The sequence below is a fragment of the Protopterus annectens genome, chromosome 15.part0 (assembly GCF_019279795.1).
Source record: "Protopterus annectens isolate FY-2018-M chromosome 15.part0, PAN1.0, whole genome shotgun sequence".
NCBI classification, from domain to species: domain Eukaryota; kingdom Metazoa; phylum Chordata; order Ceratodontiformes; family Protopteridae; genus Protopterus; species Protopterus annectens.
Window position 1 is genome coordinate 457,660,481 of NC_056749.1, and position 22,964 is coordinate 457,683,444.

The 22,964-nt window shown below is 37.4% G+C and overlaps 1 protein-coding gene across 2 annotated transcripts in view; it reads right to left on the bottom strand.

The window, feature by feature from the left end:
- HEPH (hephaestin) overlaps window positions 1-22,964 on the bottom strand; it is a 995,050-nt gene that overhangs the window by 317,076 nt on the left and 655,010 nt on the right. For both annotated transcript variants that reach the window (XM_044057195.1, XM_044057196.1), the window contains exon 15: window positions 15,129-15,260. In XM_044057195.1, the coding sequence (XP_043913130.1) occupies window positions 15,129-15,260 (132 nt within the window). The remainder of the gene's footprint in view (window positions 1-15,128; window positions 15,261-22,964) is intronic.

Consider the following 22,964-nt stretch of genomic DNA (forward strand, 5'->3'; position numbering starts at 1 on the left):
AGTAAATGTCTACGAACCTATGCCCAAATTTGCTTAAAATGCCCCAACATACAATAGTAACATAGGAAAGGTGTTAGGTGTCACTACAGTGTCACAGTGGTGGGAAATGTGTCAGTCTGTTCTAACATTTTTTATAAGGTGGACAACACACAAGTCACAAAACCACAGAACAAGGGCTGCCATATCATGACTTTATCAGAATTCATTGAGCACTTTGCTAGTAGGCAACAGCTTTTGTCAATGTACTTTCACTGAACAAAAAAAAAAAACTTCATTTTGAAGATGGAGGAGCAATTTAGCCTCCATTAAGGTAGGAAATGGCAGTGACTATCATGTTAGCAGCTTATAAGTATGGATGAGAAAGATAGGGCTGCACACCTTTTTCTGCAAAGTTCATCTCCTGTTTTGCTAGCACAATGAATAATGTTAATCAGTGTGAGACCAGCTTTAAAAAGCTGACAACTGTTGATGGAATTTAAAGGTCAAAACAAGATTACAGAGCTAAGAAATACCAGTGAACTATTTTTCTGTATGCTTTGCCTCCCCACCTGATGAACATTAGCCTTCCTACTCTGAGTTGTATATATTTGTTTGTTACCTTTCTGTGGCACCATGGCCACTGACTCATGACTGCAAACCAGAGGAAGGTATCATTCAGGCAGGCATGAAGCTTGCTTTAACTTAGCCAAATACAGGCTATTGGTCTCCCTTGATACTTACTGCCCAGCCCTATGCCATAGGCCAGGCAGAGAACCCACTGGGCAGCCACAAGGCTCACAACATCCCACACTGTTCATAATTCCCAAAAATGCCATTGGGACCTGCAAGGCAGCCCTCACCAGTTCAAGCAGATAGGAATTCCTGTTTTGGGACCTATCCATTCCCACAGGGAAATGGAAACTGCATTACTATAGAGACCACTACATCTTTCCAATATGAGTGCATGCTTACATGGACCTGTGAGGAATATAAACACATCTGAAATGTGATTTAGCCAAATACCCACCCCTTGGGTCAAATCTGCATCTGGCAAATTTTGTCAGAGAGAAATATGACATTTCTTGGCATGCTTCACCTCCTACATTCAGGACAGGATGCCGATCCTGCCATACCATCTCCAGCAGATGACTGTGCTGTTAGTCATGCATGGAGCATCTAGGCGATAGTAAGTGCTTTATCCCTTTACACCAGTATAGCTGGTGAACAGTGCTCTATAATGGCATCTTGGAGCCATCCATAATGAATGCTGAAGGAAGCCTATTAATATTCTGTAAATCATACCCTGTGCAACAATTGCTTTTTTTCCTACTCTCAGCTTGAGAAAATTTTAATAATCATGCATTCTTCTACATGAAAGACTTTGGCTATGAAAGTTCTCATCACCAGTGTACATTGCACTTATACAGTTATACTATTTAACCCCTACCAGAACCCACTAAAATCACACTAGAACCCACTAAAATAACATCATCACTGTTAGTGTTCTTTGTCTGCTACAAGAAAGCTAACACATCATCTACAGTGTTCTGCAGTGCACTGGTAAGGGCATGCTTCATTGCCTCTCTGTCATTTATTGTCCCATTCTGACAAATCTCAGAGCATGTGGAGGTTCTTCTCTATCAGTGACATAAATAAAGCAGTAAATCACAATCTGTAAGTAGCTGTGGTTTTCTAATACAGCTCTGCACAGACTTTGTTTCTGGCAAGGAAACAGGACAAGGTATCATGGACCTGACAGATATGACAAATGAGTCTTTCTAAACAGGTACAGATGTATTTACTGCCTAAGTACTAACAGAAAAAGGTAGCTTTGTACTAGAACATGGATAGAAGGGAGGCAAGCACATACTGTTGGAATCCACCTACCTATCAAAAAGGGGAGATTTGCAAAAGGAAGCACAAGTGTAGCAACTGGTTTAGGGTACCACTTTTGGCAAAAGCAGGAGTGACTAATAAAACTATGCATTGTAGCATACTCATATATGCATGCAGTTTGGACATCATAACCTTTGAAATTTGCTCCAGACAGGTTGTAATGCATTTTAACCATATATCCCTATCATTACCTAATGAAATATTATCATCATCATCCACCCCCCTTTTTTACATTTTCTACATGGGTCAGGGTATCATGTCAACAGTTGCCATAGTTCTTGACTCACTGTCTCTGTCCTACCTTCCATGGCAGTCATGCCTGACTGTCACAGTTCTTCTGTCATGCGATACATCCATCCATCTCTTTCCTGGATGCCCTTGTTTCCTCTTGCCTTCTTCCTGTCCCTCCCATGATGTCATCTCCACATCATCTGCTTTTCTGCAAATATGACTGAACCACTGTAATCTTGTCTCTCTGGCCTTGTCTTCAGTTGTTGCTACTTGGGCTGCTGCATGATTTCTTTCTCTCTCCCACACAGTGTGCATCCTAACACCCATCTCCGGTACTTCATCATCTACATCACCTCAAGCATGCTTAACTGATTTGCCTTCACTGCATATGTTCCTGTACCATAAGGAAGAATTGGTTGTACCACTGCTTTGTAAGCCTTGCTTTTCAATTTCTTTAGCATCGTTCTGTCACATACAACCTGGAAACTCTGTGCCACTTGGTTGCAGTTCCTCTAACTCTAGCTTTGACCTATACTAAGAAAACAACAGTATTACTGCAAAACCTGTTTACTGACTGCCTGCTGAAAGGGAACTTTCACTTCTGCTACACTGTGTCCCATGGTACTCTGGCAAGACAGTTTCTGAGAGGCACTTTGTTACTGTCCATTCTGGCAAATTATGAACTGTAGTTCATTAATTAATTAGTTAATTTATTTACTTATTGGCATTTGATTACCAGACCGTAACAGTCCATTTTCAGCGGAGTCCCAGGGAGAAAAGTTCCAAGTAAATGTAAGAGACTTGAACAATTAAAATAAATTGTACAGGCAAGTTAGCTTCAGAAGTTCCATATAGATACAAACTGAATATTTACATACATACATACAAAAATTCACAATGTTGAATAATAACAGATGATAACTTAAGAGATTAACATGAGCAATTTGTTAATGGATATAAACAATAGCTAATAGTTAGAAAGATGGAAGTAGTCACTTCAAAGTATATGAAGAGAAATACAGAGTATGATAAGGATTGAGGAGTAAGATGGAAGGGAATAAGTTTCAAATAGAGGTGATTGACTAGTATGTGAAAGGTGAGAGGCTATGGGACTGGAGGTGGTAAGGACTTTAAAGAGGGGTGTGTAGTACAGTTATAGCTCAAGATGGAAGAGAGGTGGTTATGTAAGGAAGTTTTAAAAGGTGCAAAGTTTGGGTTAGATCCGACAGTTATAGGAAGGAATTTCCAGCTTTGTCTACAGTATAGGAGTATAGGAGTTTGCCAGCCAGTAGTTTTAATTTACAAATCTGTAGAAGGTGTTGATTTTCTGATCTAAGTAATCTCTTGGAAAGGTAGATGGTGAATAGTGAGGAGAGGGCAGGACATAAAGAGAGTTTGTAATCAATTTTGTGTGCTGTTAATTGTACATAGGAGAGACATTATGGTAGTTCAAGCCAACTTAGAGTGTGCAATGCTGCACGGTGATGGGTAGTATAAAAGGAGTTATTAGCAACTCTGGCAATTTTATTGTATCAAATTTCAAGTTTGGATTTTAGGTTTGAGAGTAGGTTGATGAGTAGTGGAGCACTTTAGGTTAGAGAGGGTAATAGGTAAGTGATGGCTAGGGTCTTTTTATTGGTAGGGTTAAGAAAGTGTTTGTACCTATACAGTAAGTCCAGTTTTTGGTGAGTTTTTTTTAATGCTGTGTTGAACACAAAGGTCAGATTTAAGGTGTTCATCTATTATAACACCTAGTAATTAAATATGGGAGATTAGTTCAACTGATGTTTTGTCATGGGGCAGAATGGTAAATTGGTCCTTGGTTAAGGGGGTATTTTCTTAGGGATGAAAACAAGTAGCTTGGGTTTGATGGAGTTGAGTAGTAAGTGAATTTTGGTGACCCAGTTTTCAGTGGAGGAGAAAGCCAGTTGTGTAATGTGTTGGAGCTTGGGAAAGGATTTGGCAGAGCAGATGATTGTAGAATCATCTGCATATTGAATAAGAGAGCTATTTGTAATAAGTTTAGACTATTGATGAAGATGCCAAAGAGTAGGGCCCCGGTATAGACCTCTGGGGAACCCTGGTAGGGTTGGGGAGATAAGAGGAGAGGGAGGAATTCCATTTAACTGCTTGTTGCCTGTTACATAGCTTGCAAAGCAGTTAAGTGAGGGGAAGACAGTCCAGTTTGTGAGAGTTGGCTCAAAAAGGATGTGAAGCAGTTTAGAATACTTTAGAATCTAAGAAGGTGGATGATATGTAATTAACAGAGTCCCTAGCCTTATTGATGGAGTCCATGAAAAATATTATGGCAGTCATTGTACTGTGACCTGGCCTAAAACCATGTTGTGTACATGACAGAATTTGATTGTTGGTGAGACAGTCCAGAAGTTGAGTCTGTATGCATTTTTCAAGAATCTTGAAAATAGCGTAGAGAATAGCAGTTGGACGGTAACTGGAAAGATCTGTGGTGTCCCTAGCTTTGTGAAGGGGTAAGATACAGTTTTACAGGTATTTGGCACATAGGATTCAAGGATGGATCTATTTATAAGAATGCTAATGGGGTAAGCAATTGCATCAGCAGCAAGTCTTCGGTATTCTGTGGGCAGATCATCTGCTGCATTACAGCCTGGTTTAAGTTTCAGTAGTAGTTTTATGGTGGCAGTGGGAATAGGTTTTAAGTAGAAACAGGCTGTACAAGTTTTGTGGAGTTCAGTGAGATCTAAAGTGGATAGTGAGGGAGAGCTGTGAGAGGGGAGGGAAGAGCAAGTCGATCAGGAGTTTGAGTCTGTGTGGAGGTGAGTAAAGTTAGAGGTGATTTTGGATATGGTGTTAATAAAATGGCTGTTAAAGAGATTGGCTATATATGGGTGACTTTTGTTAGGAAATGCAGTGGGTTTGGTTTTGGTGCCAGGGTTTAGAAGTGAGGAAATGGCTGTCTGAAATTTTGAGGGTTATTTCTGTTGTTGGACTGAAATTTTAGTTAGTATTCTTTTTTGTCTTTTATTTGTTTTTTAGTATGGTTGCGGAGTTGACTGTAATTTTTTAGGGTAGTAGGATGCTGTTTTTTTTTTCCATTGTTTCTAGGATTTAGCTATGTTTAGCATTAATTTCTTTGTAGATTTTGATAGCCAAGGGGCAGAATTAAATTGTATCCTTTTCATGAAGGGAGGAGTGTGTTTATTTAGAGTTTATATAACAGGCTATTAAACTGGTCTACTACTATTTCTAGGGGAATGTTTATTAGGATATACCAATTCAAGTGTTTCTGTAGGTCAGTGAATGTTTGGGGGTCAAAGTTAGCTAAGTTCCATGTATATTTATAGTGATGTTCTTTTTGGAGGGTGAGGGATCTTCTGAGAGTAAAAGATGGGAGATCACTTAGAGTATTTGGGATGGTGCCCACTGCAGAGATTTTGTTTTGGTCACTGACCAGTATCCAATCTAGGACTGGGCCTTCAGACTGAGATTTGTTGAACCTAGTAGGAAATGTCATTAATTGGGTAAAGTGGAATAAATGTATATTTGATGAGGGATACTTTGAACAGATATTAGTCCAATTGATATTAATGTATCTCAGTATAATGGTTTCATTCTTGATAGTACTAGAGATCCAGGCAAGGATTTTCTCAAGGATAGGTATGTTGTTGCCTGGTGGAATGTAAAGGACCACAGTGCATAGTCTTTTGGAGTAACTTAGTTTTAGAAATGAGATTAGAATTTCTGCAGTGGCAAATGTTGGGGTAGAATAGGAGAGGATGGTTATGTAGTATGAACAAGGGAAGAGGAGGGTGACTCCACCTCCTTTTTTGCAGTCTGTCTAGTCTGTGTCTGTTGAAACCTAGGGGAGGAATTCATAGTCTTTAATAGATGGTTTGATCCAAGTTTCGGTGGTGGCAATAATGTGAGGTTGGCAGTGGGATGTCCAAACATGTCTGATATTTTGTTTTTAATGCTTTGGAAGTTGTGTGACTACCTTTAAGGATTTGAAGGAGTTGGACTGAGTTGGGAGGATTGCTGAGGTGGGCTCTGGATTGGGCTAGGTGTCTCCACTGAGAAGAATTGTGGAGAATTTAGGTGTGTAGACAGGAGAAAATAGTTTTCTGAGTCTACTGAGGTTTGTGTAGTGGGTGTGTGTGTCTGAATTGTAATGGGTAGAATATTTAGTTTAGGGAAGAGCAGAGGGTTAGAGGAAAGACGTTGGAGGTTATACTACAGTAAGAGTTTCAGTGCAGTGAAGGAATGGATGTGACAGCTGAAGGTTTAGGGAGCATCGTACTAGGGTTGATTGTTGTAAGCTGGGTAAGAAGAAAGAAAAATAGGAATGTGTGAAGGAGGAGTGAGGCATAGCTAAGTGTTCTAGACATCATTCTAGATAAGTAGAGTCAGTTATTAATTGGAGGAAGGTAGAGTAATATTTTAAAAGAAGGAAAATGGGAAGAGTTGTAGTATGACTGAGTAGTATGAGGACAAAATGTGTTTGGGAGTATTAGGGAGAGTAGAAGTGTAGTATAGCATAACTAGGGAGTTGTAGAAGAGGGAGGGGTTGGATAGTAAGATACAAAATATCAGAGGTTGGCTTGTAAGGGGAGGTGATGGCTGACTTGTTTGTTTTGGGTGTGGCCTTGATTTATAGGTTTAGGTATAGTTGTGGAGGGTAGGGGAGCGGAGTGAACCCAAATGTAGCAATGGCAAATGGAGCAGGTAGAACCATGAGGCATACCAGCCATGTGAGTTTACAGAATCAGTGATACAGCCAGTAAATCACAGGTCAGTGCAGGCCTTGCTAATGAGGTTTCAGGACTGAGTGACAGTCAGTAACACCTCAATGCAGAGGGTAGTCATTTATCTTTTTTTTGTATTGATGTATTAGCTTTACAGCAGTACTGTTAGGGGCTGGGGAGGGGGAAACTAAGCTGTAGCGAGCCGTTCAGTAGGCATGCGCAAGCACCTAGGAGTAGCTCACAAACACTATAGGAATTGGCCAGATTAAAGAATAATTGGTAGATTAAAACATACACTCATTTCAGTATGAGGGAATCCCCATTCCAATAGATTTTGAAAGAGAATTCTTATTTATGGCAGTTATCTTTTAATTGCTTCATGCAGTAGAGGGAAGGACATCCAGGAGTCCAGCTAAGAATGGGAAACACATTCACACAAAATTCAGTGCAGGGGATTCATTCAGGTATGAGGGAAGCTGTGTTTCAATAAATATTGTAAGAGAATTCTTATTAATGGCAGTTACCTTTGAATTACTTCTTGCAGTACAGGGAAGGACATCCAGGAGTCCAGCTCAGAATGGGAAGCATGCTCACACAGGATTCAGTGCAGTGGTTAGCATGCACACTACGGCTTGAGTCATGAAGTACAAATCAGAACTGGGGACTAGGATTCATAATGTACTACTTCAGTGCTACTTTTCTGAATGAGAATCACCTTCAAGCAGCCTGCAGATAGCAATGATTCTGGTTGTGGGGAAGAGCTTCAGTGTAGGGTAGCCCAATGTTTTAGCTGCATACCAAGTTACATTAGTCATTATAATTGTGGTGCATCGAGCCCTTTTTCTATTTACTGTTCAGTTTTAATAATTATACTTTAACTATTGAAATGAGCCTCTTTATGTAATCACAGATACAATCAAGGAATTGAACAACCCCACGATTCAAACTTCTGATCTTTCCATTAATTGCTATGCTTCATTAGCTGAGAAGTTAGATGCTCTCACTTCTCTAGTGACTAGAAATTTGGAAGGTACTTCTGAACTTAAATCACACTCCATACAATATCAAAAAGAGAGATGGCAAGTAACTGCCTTTTCCAAAAATACCTTTTTGGTAGTCTTGGCAAATGTGCAGCACATTCTGTCTAATCAAACTGTGATGCAGAACCATGCAAGTCTTAGTGAAAAGTTAATGGATAAAATAGAAGATTTATAGATTTATTCCAGGCAAAATAACATAAGGCTTGCAGGATTAAATTAATCACTTTGTAAGGATAGTTGACTGCATTTTTTGCAAACTAAACTACCAGCAGCTTTGAAGATTTGATGCCTGCAGTGGTAAGGGCTTAAATGACCACATATCCATATCACCAGCCCTAAAACTATTAGCTAATGACCCTAAGAAGCATACATAAGAACAACATGAGTAATATCCATTGATTTTATTGATTATTTATTATTATTTTTTAAAATATAATATTCTAATTAAATTAATTTAATTGTTACACTCATTTTTTAGGATTAACACGGTTTTAAATAAATAAATATTTATTCAATACATCATTCACAGAATTCAGTATTTACAGCATATATATTTATAGATATATTATTTTATTGATGTGTATGTATACATTCATATATGTTTTATATTAAGTATTTATGAATATGAAATGTCCTTCAAGTTTCATTTTGTCTACAAAACATTTTTAACATGTTTTATTGGATAGCCACTTTATTGTTTTGAATCAATTAATTATCTTGATTGGATTGTGTATGTATATAAGATAGGGTGGATGTGTTGTTTAATTGATTCTGATGAGGTCTCCGGTTTTTGGAGATGAAAGCGCTAAATCTGTCTTTGTTGAGTTTACAATAAAAAGGATATAGCTGAATTCTGGAGTTTCTGGTTGTGGTGAATACAGCAATACTACATGGAAGACAGCCTTTATTGACCCGCACTACCGAGTGTTTTACATTTTTATTCTCTTATTTTATCTTATTGAATATCTCCTCCTTTTCAGTCTCAAAGGGCATATAGCTGCGGCGCATTAATAGATTAATGGCAGAGGAGGGAAATTGGCAGTTACTCATCCATTTGGAGAGGAGATGATTGTGCAGAGCAGCTTTGAAGTTGTAAGGGCTTTGTCGTAAGCGGAGAGAGGAAGGTAGATTATTCCATTTTCTGGCAATAATCCAAGAGTATAATAGCTGGCCTGCAGGTAGTTTAGGTTTACGAACTTGAAGGAGATGATGATCAGATTGCAAAGTCCTAATGGGGTTGTAAATGGTGAGTAAGGAGCTAAGGGTGGGGCAGTCTTGTGGTATGCAAATAAATGTATGTGTAGTTGTGAACTGAAGGAGTAGTAGTGAGGGAACTTAAGCTATTTGTAATTTTTAGGGCAACACAGTGGTGAGTAGAATGGTGACTCTTTGTAGCAAAATTAGCTATCTTTTTACAGCACATTTGTAATTTTGATGTCAAGGAAGACTGCAAATTGGTTAGTAAAGGCGCAGCATAGGTTATAGAGGGTAATAGGTAAAATACTTCTATTGTTTGTTTGGAAGGGAGGGACAGGAACTTATTGCATCTGTAGAGCAACCCTAGTTTTTTATGGGTCTTGTTTATATTATTTTGAATGTGCAGGTCAAAGTTGAGGTTCTCACAGATACTCAGTGAAGTGGGGGGATTTTTTAAAAAGCATCTGCAGGATATTGCAACAGCTGATACTATGTACTAAAGAAGACTGCTCACCACCTGCACCATTTAATCAAGGTGGACTAGAAGACAGCAAAACACCAGTCCTGGCAAGTTTTCAACTAATCCAGTAGCAGTTCCATCATTCCCTGTTAAAGATAACAGGATGGAGAGCCAGCATGGAGACAAAGACAGTCCAGATCATCCAACTCGAAAAACAGTCAGTCATCAAACTTTTGACATGGCCGCTACTAAGAACAGCTTAATTTTTCTGAGCCTTTGACAATAGATCTGAAACAGATGGGCCTACAAAATGTACCTGCTTCTAAAAACCTCTGCCATGCAAGATGAAGAGGATACAGAAGTTTTAATGGGCCCTTCAAGTTCATCTTAATCAATATTAAAGAAGGATAAAAGGCATGATTCTGAACAAGAAACTTAGAAGTAAAACCTGCTCTAAGAGGTATCGTTTTATGTGATGAGCATGCTATCATTAGTATTTGGGTTCCAGCCTTATTTATACATTATGTCTGCAGGTTCATAGGTAAGCAGTAGGCTACCTGCCCTTGTAGGCCATTTTAAGTCTAGCCAATTTCCCTTTCTGTGATTTAATTAAACTATCCCATTTGGTGTTAGAATGGCCTTACCCATCCCGTGGTCAATAATAATATATTACCCCTAATGAGAATAAGTGGAATTGTACCACAGATAATTTGAGGGGGTCCATGTACAGGATAAAGTATTGAAGAGCTGCTTCTGTCCATTAGTAGCATGGGAGGCAGTCCTGGGGTAAAGGTTCTGTTTTACATCTATAGATCCATGTTGTTTTACATACATGGGGAGTCTGTTCCAGAGCCACAGTATCCTTGTGAGATAAGCCTGTCTTACCATAGAGTTATATTAATATTGCAGAAGAGGTTTAGATCCATAGACCAAGTATTTCTGATGCCATTTGACTTCCTGATGTGCAGTAAATCCCTCAGTATTGGGTCAGAGGATGCTTTGTATGCCAGGCACAGGTTCATAGCTCTCAATCTGTTAGCACAAAAAATCTGAACAAAGTTTAAATATTCTCTTAGAAACTTAGAGTTAATGTCCTTCAGAAAATGCATGGTAACACAAGACCTTTTATTCTAGCAAGTTGCTGAAACTCATATGCCTGTCATTATTTAGTGACTTCGATCCTTCCTGATTTGGCACAAAAATCCAAAAAAACACCAATTTTATGAGCAACAAATGCAAAATATGAGAAAAAAATTTGGACATTCTGCATAAATCTGGACAGCTGAGAGGTGTGCACATGTTCCATGTTAGCAGTTTGTGTAACACCAAGTATAGCAACAGAGCTCTCAGCTGGCCCATGTAGGACATATTGTTTAGCCCTTGTATCCTTTCAGTAATGTAGGCATTCCAGTTGTTGCATGTGTATCTAATTACTGGTATTAAAAGTTTAACTTCAAGCATGCTTTTCAAAATTTCCAGTCTATTGAAGCTGATATTTTATTTTTACAGGAATTAAAAACAGTAAAGAAGCACATTATATGTATTAAAATTAAAAACTACTATATTTAGTCTAGTCTGGCACATCCAAAATGGTGTAGCTGTTGTTTTAAAGGATTCTCTCCAGGGTCAGTTTGTTAAAAGTCTTATAAGGAATGTTAGAAAATAGCTAATTTTTAAAGTATATGGCCATAACTTTGATTTTTCTACTTTCCTGTGGAATATTTTAGGTGCTTATAATATCTTGCTTCCTTCTATCACTGCCATCAAGGTGTTGCACTGGCAGCCCATGGCTTTTTTATATATTTTTTTTTGGCAGATGCAACAACTTCAAAGAGTTTTGCCCTTCAAAATGGTATGAGACAGGACTGCCCACTTTCGAATCTTTTATTTTTTATTAGCCATTGACATCCCCCCACCCCTGTATGGAAAATTGCTCATGGTTCTGACCTTCATGGTTTGCATCTGGAGGTTGAAGAAGTAAAAATTCTGATTTTTTTTTTTTATGATTGATCGATATCAGCAAATGACCCTATAAATGATGTTACCCTTTTAACTAATTTTTTTCTAATTTTTCAGCTAATGCTGGCCCTAAAGTGAACATATAAAAAGCTGAAATACTACCCATTTATGACATGGCTATTACTCTTAGCAAGATGAGGCAAAAGCTGTCTTGTAAATGACCTACTAAACCTCCCAAACACTTATGTACAGAATCCCATAATATCTGCCAACTTGACTAAGCTATGGCCAAAGTTATATATCTTGGTACATTTCTGGAATGAGCTATATTTAACCCTTATAAGTAGAATGAATGCGCTAAACATTACTAGTTTCCAAGACATATTCCAACTTTCCCAGCAGATCCTTGGCTGGCTAAAATATAAAACTTGTTAGCCTATATCTGGCAATCAGGTAGGCATAAGGCACCTTCTAATGTATTATCTTCCTTGAGACAGAGATGTGGACTGTATTTCCCAATATTAAAAATCTATGTGGCTGCTTCTGCCTTACAAAAATGTCTTACCTCATTTGGTATAACTGCATGCTTTTGGACACAAATTGAGGTTAATATCCTAGATGGCCACTTATCTCTATGTCTGGTAAGGTAAATTATTGTCATGCGTCCTAAAGTTCTGGCCTAGCTTAGAGGCTACATATAGCTATTAAGTAGTTAAGGTAAACTTGTGTTAAACCCCTTTTATGTATAATTAATATGAAACCCAATTTTCTAGATGTCCTTTTTATTAACTGGCAAGTTTTGTGTAGGAAAGGCATTTCTTCATTGCCCCAATTACTGTATGGATCATTACAACAGGTAAGTATGGTTACATTTCAGTACTTTTTTGACATGTATTCCTCCGCCTTTAAAGATGAGTGGAATTATTCTCAACTTAAGTAACCTACCACAAATACATGGCAAATAGAATCGTTATTAGCTGTTAGAGAATATATATTATGCATAGTTACGTCTGTTACAGTGTATTGTGTTTATTGGTTCTTGTTAAGAAATGTTGGATGGGCAAAAAAATTATTCTGGCTGTGCAGTTGTGTAGAGATTTGATGCTACTGACAAAAGAAGCAGAAAGAGACATTAGCTCTGCTAGCAGATTTGTAAACAATGATCATCTCCTTAGCTGGGCACTCTAAATTGGCCATAGATGTGTGTGTACATGTGACAACGTGGTGTGGAAGAACAACTGTGGCAGGGCTTGCCACCTGGTGGCGTAATCTGTGGCTCTAGATGACTATCACTGTTGAAGTGACACTCCGACCCTGTGTGCAAAATGGGAAAAAGAGGTTGTGGCTGGATGGATGGATGGATGGATGGATGGAAGGAACATCTCCTAATCAGCACGGCTGAAGAATAGGTTCAGCAGAACCATTGACCACGTTGGATATTAACACAAAAGGCAGCTCATTGCTGGGAGATAGAAGTGTCACAAGCACAGACTGTGAGAATGCATCTGAATATCAAAACAAATAAATTGTGAAAAGACAATGAATATTTCTATTGACTTAGAATAACTCTTGGTGATATGGTGTGATGGGTGGGCAACACAACTCTTGCTGATGTGGTGTGATGGGTGGGCAGCACTTTTCAGAATGCAAAAAGACTATGAAAACAAAGACACTGTGTATCAAAGGGAAATGAATGAACTTCTTATGCTTATAATGGTGAATTAGACTCATCGGTGGCAACTTCACAGCTGTGTAATGCAATGGAATCCAATCCATCATTTTGAAACTATTCATTGGTAAATGAAATGGAGCTGATCACTGATTAAAGCTCTGACTCAGAAGTGTATACCTTTAACTATAACAGCAGACAAAGTGCTTTAAGAAAGAAAATAGCAACTTGTTGCTTTCACTTCCTCATAGCAAGGTATGCCTACTTCACATTATTATTCAAAAATTGCAAGTATATATGTTCATTATTATTCATAAAGTACTGTTCTTCTATTGACATTATTAATGGCAAAAATTTTCATTTTTTACATGCATACTTGCCTGCCACAATAAATTTCCAACTGAAATAACATACTGCATTTGTGCATGAATGCAGGTCAACACAAAAAAAATGTGATTCTGTGATACGCAGTCCCACCTCCATCCACGTAAGTGAGTTCATTCCTTGTACAAATATATACATATTTAATCAATTCTAAGGGTGTTTTACTTAGGGGAAAATCTAGATTAGGAACTTCACTCCATTTGAAGACCCTGTTGCAGTGATAGATGTTCTTGTATTACCTCACGTAGATTACTGCAATGCTCTCTACCTTGGTCTCTCAGGTAGAGACCTGGAGTTCTGCAAACAGAGCAGAATGTTGTGGTAAAGTCACTCTTACATACACCAAATTATTCCGGTACAGTGAGCTTTGCATTGGCTTTCAGTCACAGCCCATTTAGAATTTAAGATCTTATTACTGACTTATAGAATTCCACAAGATTTGGATCCTGGTTATCTGAAAGAGATTCTGATGCCATGTGACCTGGCTAGGCAACTGAGGTCATTAGGAGAGTGTCCAGTAGTTGTTTCAAGGACATGATTCAAATACTGTGGACATCTGTCCTTTGGATACATTGTGCTGGTCTTTGGCATCAGTCACCTTGTCTGATAAGAGTCTGACTCTTGTACGCCTCCAACAGAAGGTGTATGAAGTATCCTTTTAAGAAAGGTATATTTAAACCCAATAAGAATTGCTATCTTTAACTTTAGCAGCATGGAGCTTCAACTTTTATGCATGTTTTATGTGTGCTAGGCATAATTTTCTAGATATGGCCTTTTTTAACATGTGAAATACTTATGAAATAAGTATGTAAATACAGTAAGTAGATGGGTAAATAAATAAATAAAATGGACTTTTACTTGCGGTGTAGTGACCTCTGTTGAACAGAGGAATTTCACAGCTTTGAACATTATCAAAACATAAAAAAGCAACCTTCCTTTTACCTTTTCCTCCATATTGTGTGACCTCAGAGATGGTGTTACAAAGTATCCATGACAAATCAGTAGCTGATGAATTGAGATGGCAACTGCTTATATTTTCTTTAAAAATATAGGACATGTCAGGCATTGACACAATATGCCAGCCGGTATTCCCCATCTCTAATTCTATGCAATGAAGCCATTAATGTTTGCTGAGACTACACTCGTTCTAGTCATTTGTTAGTTATAACATGAAACACTATGCGAGTTGACATGCATATACTATTAGTGCCAACTAAAATAATGTATTAAGTAAGACTTGAATGTTTGTTGTTTGATGTAAACCATCTTGTAAAAATGTATCTGCTTAAAAATTGGTGAGCATGTTTGGTTTTATGTTACTGTAACATTAGAATGTTTCATAGTATGCTCTTGGTCAAATGCTAAATTGCAGTGAACACAGACATGGATTAATTATTGATAATTAAGGATGTTTCTAAGTCATATTTCATGAAACAAAGCAGAGATCATTGCCTTTTAAACTCAGTAAGTATTCATATTTATTGGTTGAACAAGTGGCCCTTGATTCCATGGATCTCACCTGCAATATCCTGTGAAACCACCATTTAAACATGCATTAATTCAGTCATTCTTTGTAAGTCATGTAATCTTACCAGGCATGGCAGCAGATCTCTGTCCAAGATTTAATTCTTGCACACCATGAGCATGAACAGAATATGGATGAGTAGCATTATTTTTAAACACAATAATAATAATGTCTCCAACCTCTGCAGAAATCAGTGGACCTGTTGAGATGACAAAAAAAAATATATATATATATCAGCATATTATCATATGACATGTGAAGTATTAAGGAGTCACAATCATTTAACCCTGATGCATGCTCTGAGGCAGAATTTTGGCAGTTTGACATCTGGTACACAGCATAATCATTTTAATGACTTAACGATACAGCTATTAATTATTAGTATAATTTTTGGCATGACATAATACACTAATAAAAATCAAATCCATTTAAAATTGGATAAGTCTAGCATGACATATAGTTAAAACCTGACACACAAAAAAAAACATTTGCAGATGTCTAAGTAAGATATGCACTTTATTCCCTTGATCTGATGAAGTCCATGTATAGGGTGAAAGCGTTCATCTGATAAATGGAATAAAGGCTGTTTGCTGAACAAAACAGTGACCACAAGTAATTTCTGAAGAATCTTTAAAAGAACCTATGATTTTTAACAGCTTGCATGATCTATTACTTGAGTAAATAAACTATTGACACATCTTGACAATTGTTTTCCTTTAACCTAGCCATCATTAGTAACAATAGGGGTATTGTTTAAACTAATGGACTACATAACATCCAATTTTGTTTTAAAGGAGCCTTCATGTGAGACTGGTACATTTTATCTAATGGCTTAGAGAAGAACATTGCTGACTAGAAGCCTGTTAGTCTTGCAAACAGTGTAGTAAATTATGTATTTGTCTTTAAGTAAATTAAAGGTGATATCTAACAATAAGACAGTGTACGTCATGTAAAGCTGCAGCCAAAGTTCAAGCCTCATGTACTCAGTGTGGCTGTAAGCAGTAGAGGAAGCATTGTCCTACATTTAGTCAGTTTTCTAGAAAGAACTGTTTTTCAAAAAATGTAATAAAGGAAACACTATTGTATTCCAAAGTAAGTGTACATGTAGTTGAAAAGAAATCTGAAAATGAGTAGTTTGTGAATGCTATAAAAGTGAAATAAGTTGTTACAGTAAAGTCTGAAAAGTATCATAAACAATAAGACAAGAATGCAAGTCAGACATTTTGCATGTAAATGTTAAGAATGAAAAAGCAAAATGTTAAATTTTAGCTAAACAGAGATATATCATGTAATTACGCACCTGAAAATAATTTTGAAACATTACAGCTAAAAGGAATATGCTGTGGTAGCGTTGTCGCCTCACAGTAAGACGCTGTCCGGTTCGATTCTCAGTTAGAGCGTCTTCTGCGTAGAGACATGCGTGAATGGGCATACCTTTGTTGAAGGTTGTGCGTCAGTACTGGTAACTCGGCACGTAAAAATCAACTACCAATCGTTAGTGGACCGGAGTTCCGCTGTGGTGACCCCTAATCGGGAAAAGCCGAAAGATACAACAACAACAGCTAAAAGGAATAGGAAATAGGCAACACAGTCTTAGCATTTTCAGAGCATCAACTAAAGCCACACAGTCATAAAATTTGCAAAACTGTCTTTTTTATTGAAATGCTTATGCTTAATAACGTATGTTTGTTTATGTTGTAAGAAGTTAAGAACAGTTAAAGGAGTATGCAATGTGAGACACAGAGAAATGTGCGGTTATACTCGCATAGGTATGGTCATATAGATGAATATACAGCCTGAAATATGTAAAAACCTAATTATATCCTTTACAAGTATGCTGGATTATTTAAAGGTTTATGGCATTTGCCAGAGGGATACTATATGGAAACATGTTATTGTGTTATACCAATGATACGTGCTGTGAAGAAATTACCAGTTATTCAGCAATAAAAGTGAGCATAAACTAATATTTACAAAAATTGTAACTGACACACAGAGAGAATTAGAGCCAGAGAGTGGGTAAATTGCATAAGTATTGTAAAGCTAGACAAGTTTCACTTTTGTGTTGATACACAAGAGTAAATGCAAACATTACCCATTTCTATGTTACAGTATGTCTCATTTGAAGATATTGACACCAACTGACTTATAGATTAGGGAACCTGGTGCACAATGCATCAAATGATAGCAGCTGGTTTATACTTACATCCCACATGTCCCTTATAAAGTAGTTTAATCCAGTCCTGCCAGGCCAGAGTAGTTTGGAACAACCCACTTGTCTGTACAGACCAAACTTTCCAGTATATAGTAAGCTTAGATGAATCTATACTTTTTTTCAGTAACACCTCCTGGTTTCCAGAATTTGAAAGAGGGAGATCCTAGTCTATGTTTGTATGTATTGTCATCTAATTCAGTCTAAATGAGAATCCATAGTGGAGATATCTGTGACATTGTTCAGAAATAGAATGACCCAATAATTGCTGTTCCATAGGCTAAGTTGAATAGGCCAAATCCCAGGTAATTTTTTGGGTACCATTAACCTACAACTACAGATCCATGGAGATTTACCATACCAAACAGTCACAAATAGCTTTCTCACATTTCTTGAGAAAAGGGAGAAGAGAATATGTATGCTGTGTCTCGGGACATACAGAAGCTTGGGAAAATAATCATTTTCAGTGCTTGGATCTTGTTCATAGACATTAGCTTCAAAGTTTTGAAATATGGCAATTTCCTTATAATGCTTTGTAGCAAAGGTAAAGTGTTCATTCTCATAATTCTGAACAGTATGCCAAGGCAGCATTCCAAAGTAGAGATACTGCTGGAAAGGATTTACATTTGTGCAGCTCTGTGTATGCCATTACACTTAATGGAAAGCACCTGATTTGGTTGGATTAATTATTAGCCTTGTATTTGTTAACAGTTCCTGTAGATGGACAATTATAGAATCTATCTGGCCTTTAGGATCACTTAAGCACATTAAACAATCATCATCAAACCACCTTCCACTTCCCTAACTTAATAAAACATGAAATAAAGCAAAAACCATGGACCAAGTGCCAAACAGTCACAAATCAAAAGAAAAAAAGCACTCAGCTGCTGTTCGCCCACAAACTTCTTTAATAACACAGCATAGCACACCCAGTAAAAAATAACGCTGAACACAGTTTTCAGTACGTTTTCATCCAAGACTTCATCAGAATGGTTACAAACACAACTCCTTCCCATTTTATACAAAAAACACTTCACCAATAAAGCATTTAAAACAATGTAGGGACATTTTTATAGTAACTTTAAGCAGTTTAAGTACTATGTTCACAAGCAAGTTCTTGGTTGTGTTAAGCAGGTTCAAAAGCTTAATGAATTGATTTATTGTTTTAATTGCTTTATTGGTGAAGTGTTTTTTGTATAAAATGGGAGGGAGTTGTGTTTGTAAACATTCTGATGAAATCTTGGACGAAAACGTACTGAGAACTGTGTACAGCGTTATTTTTTACTGGGTGTGCTGTGCTGTGTTATTAAAGAAGTTTGTGGGCGAGCAGCAGCTATCTGAGTGCTTTTTTTCTTTTGATTAATAAAACATGAGTCAAACATCTGCTGCATTGCACAGTCCATTACATAAACTACTGACATAAATAACAGGAGAGACAGCAAACAGACTTCGTGTGTCCCACGCTTCATCCTCACACTCTCCAAGAGTTGATTATTAAAAGTAATTCTGGCAGTGGAGTGGGCATATAAAACTTTGCACCCCTCTAATAAAGGAATGCAAGAAACCCAGCTTCACCATAGCTAGCCAAATAAACTGCCATATAACCGAATCAAAGGCTTTGCTAAAGTCCAACAGGACTTTTGCTGTTGTGAAATTTTCTTGTGCATCCTCACTGAATGTCAAGCCAGACATTCACTAATCTGGGGTTCATGCTCAAAGCTTCAAAAATCACATATGATTCATTCCTACCAGATTAGACAGAGATGAACCATTTGATTTGCTATTACTTTAGCAAAGATTTAACTCTTGTAGAAATCTACAAGGAATCCATCGATACTAAAGATGGAAACAATATCTAACATTGACACTTTTTTGATTATTCCACAAGGCAAACAAGACTTAAACTTTCTGTAGGGAAATTTACACAACTATTGTACATATGTTCACAAAACCAAATAAAGATAAACTAGACCCAGTTAGCTATAGCCCAGCACTCTATATTATAAACAATTTCCTCACTTGTCTGTTTTTTTAGATATTATAAAATTTTCATCTACAGTGCAGGATACCCAATCTATTTTATTTGGCCTTGTTTGAGTACAGTCATGATATTATTTGGCAGTACTTTATTTATACCACTTAAATTCATACATATTTCACCCCTTGTATCACTCAGTGCTGTAACTGCCATATCTTGGTGACACTCCTTACATCTTTGGTCTAACATTTTCTGGGATGCTAAACCCTTGACCCAATAATTTAGTTGGATCCTGTTCCATTTGTGAATAATTTCTACAGTCATTCTATGCATATAATTAAGTAAGGAGAAAAACTTTAGACATACAAATTATGAATATCAAACAGCAGTGTAAGTACAAAAAGGTGGGAGACAAAACCCTGATGGGAGAGCTAAAGCAACTGAAATCTATTTCCCCAAAGTTCATTCCTGTATTTAGTTAATATTTCTCTTTCTTCCTTTGGCTTCCCTTTTGAGGTGATCCCAAACTTTACCTCTTGCTTCTTTGTCATCCAGGAATTTACTCTAATAACTTTCAATCTATTCTATGAATGTTGTTAACATTGTTGGTCCCTAAGTAATAGTGTACCAAATTTCCAAAACATAGCCATAGAGGATGGCAGTTTGTTTTTCAGGTCTATCTGAACCATGGAATGATCTAAAACAAACATTAAGAAATATTGTGACATCTTGGCATCTATGTATTAGAGTCCTACTAATTAGCCACATGTCAAGTCCACTCATTACTCCTACAGCAAGGGCTATAAAAGTGTAGTCATTTACTGCTTGGTCAAGATCTCTCCAGCTTTCCACTAGATCAAATTCACACATAAGGGTTCTGAGAAGATTAGATACTTTTGGTAGAAAAAGTTTCCCATTTGGAATTGTAAACTGTCATGGGCCCAATACAACATTCATGCCCTTTCCTTGTATGATACCCCAAGGAACAGTATGTCAAAACCTCACTAAAGCTATGTGTGCCTGCCAAGCACTTCTATCAAAAAATTAGAAGCTTGAATCTGCCTGAATAGCAACCCATCTACCCTGGTTAGCTTTAGTCTCTCTTCTTGTCATCCACCCTGATGTGCTAGTTAGAAGGATCACAACACCTATCTTGGTCAGTGTCACACAGCACATATAAGACTTTCTTTCCATTTACAAGCATTCTTTTTTAACCTTAGTTTCCCGCAAAAAAAAAAAGGTGACTGTAACTGCTGTGGGGATTGTATTATTCCCTTAATACAATATGGTATAGACATAACCCATACATCCCAGCTACTCCCTAGGAGCACTTGAATCCTAACCTCTTTAACCTGCTGTCCTATATCATTATCTTGACTTACTGAATTATTGGTAAGGCTATTAATTAACATTTCTGATGGAACTTATTTTGCTGGTTTTGTAGGTCAACTTATAATGAAGCAGTATTAGTCAACTGGTGTACAATTTTAAGTACTTAACATGAAAAACTCCAACAATGAGGGCCAGAAAAACTAACAGTAAAATAGAGTCCATTACAGATTTCAAGTTTGGCTTAGCACCCAGGACAAAATGTCTATCAGTCCCCTCCCCTGGCTCAGATCAATGTTCAGCACGCTTTTCAGCTTCTGCATCCATGAACTCTGAACAATATACAGTCGCAAATAAGCAAATACATTACACTGTTCCAATCCATATTTACTGTGACGTAACAGTGTTATAGTCATCATTGTCACTTAAATCTGCCCAAGACTTCTCAAGCAGTGCCACTTCTTTTGGATAACAAAAAGCCATCTCATCTTCCTCTTCCTTTATGAAGACTCCCTGCCCCGTTGAGGGCTGCTTTGATGATCACTGTTCCATCCTCATATAGCTTAGTCTGGTGGGGATTAGAGTGAGTCATGAAGAACTTGCCATTAGAAGATCCTTACCTTTCTTTGTACTGGGTAACTTGCAAGGAGGAGCTGGAACCAAGAAATGGGAGTACCCTATGAACTGCTCAGTGCCTGCTACTTTCACATAGGTGCTGTTGACCCATTTCCCTTGGTGCTACAGAAATTGTTCCACTTCCTTGGGGAAACTGAAAGAACATTTGCATAAAACCTATTACCAAATACAGCATAGATGAATAGCATAACTAAACTTGGTAGTCCAATTCTGTACAACATCTTATATATGGCACCAGTGCCTTTCTTTTATTGTAGAGGGGGCAATGTGTACACTGTGTCAAACCACCATAAGATTTTGCCTTAAAGTCCTTGCTTTATGTAGGATTTTCTCATAGTGTGTATAATAAAGACATTTAAAAATGAATTGGTGAGGATGATAATTAGTTGCTGGTTTGGTAGTCATCCTATGAGTTCACTCAATAATTGGTAATTGTTCCTAAGGAAAAAAACATATTTAATAAACCCAAGAGGGTTTGCCCCCTCCACCTTCACAGGGAGGCAAATAATACGAAGGTTGTTCCATCGAGCTCGATTTTCTAAATCATTCAACTTGGTCTCTAAGTTAAGGGAGCACTTCTGTATTCCCTGAATTGAAATGGGTGTTGGGGTCTCCACTGTATGGTCTTCCACCAGCCTCGATTTCTGTTTGCCTAGAATCACTTGGATTGCTGCAAGTTGTGCATTGTGGCTTGCCATCACTGATTTTACATGCTGTATATCCATCACTGTAGCTTTCATCAGGTCTGCTAGGTATTCCAGTAATGCTCAGATTGCTTTGAGTTCTTTCAAGACATGTGTTCCCTACATCTTAGAAGTTATAGGCTGATCAGACTTTAAATAATTCAGTGGCATAACATCAAACCTATGGTGTAATACCAGTGAAGCAACATGTTCTAAACTACTCATCTCCATATAGCATGGCTATTCATTCTGTTTATATTGGTTTTGCAGGGTTTTAATACTGTGGGTAGTGGAAAAAGTTGTCTATAACCTTAGTGGGGAAAGATGCTATGGATGATGCATCCATAACCATAATGCATGCTCTTGCATGACCCCAACATAAAAAAGCATTTTTTGAAAGAAGTTACAATGTGAGGTTGATCACAGCAAAAATTTTTATTATGTGAAGAAATTCTATCATTTTTTTTTCTTTTAATGAAGAAACAGTCTGTGTTTGCTGCTTCAAGTTCAAACCAAATAGGGTATAATCAACTAACAAGGCAAATACTTGAGTGGATGCATGGCTCACATCTGGAAATGGTAATGTGCAGTGAAAGAGCAAAAGATATAATGTATTGATCAGGAATATTAATTTTAACAGAGTTAACACTAACCTGCACCGTGGCTTACACCAGACATAAAAATGCTGATGTACAGATGGCATTTTTCAGTTGGGTTTTCAAGTAATGCTGCCTTTTTTTCTTCTAAATGCTATTTTCTTAGTAAATATTTTGCTTTGTAAATGACCTAAATTGTAAGCAACAACTGAGCCAGTCCTCAAGGTTTGGGAGAAATACCATGCTGCGCTATGTATCACCAGGGAAAGCAAAGGCTATTATAATAATAAAAAATATTGTTCAAAGAAAAATAATTGGACACAAAAGAAAAAATAATACACACTTAGGTCTTCATGCACATATTTAATAATTAAGCAATAACTGATTACGTGGTGTGGTATATTGAAGATTTACCCATGGTTGGCATGATTTAATCACGAGGGCAAAGCCCGAGTGATTAAATAAAGTC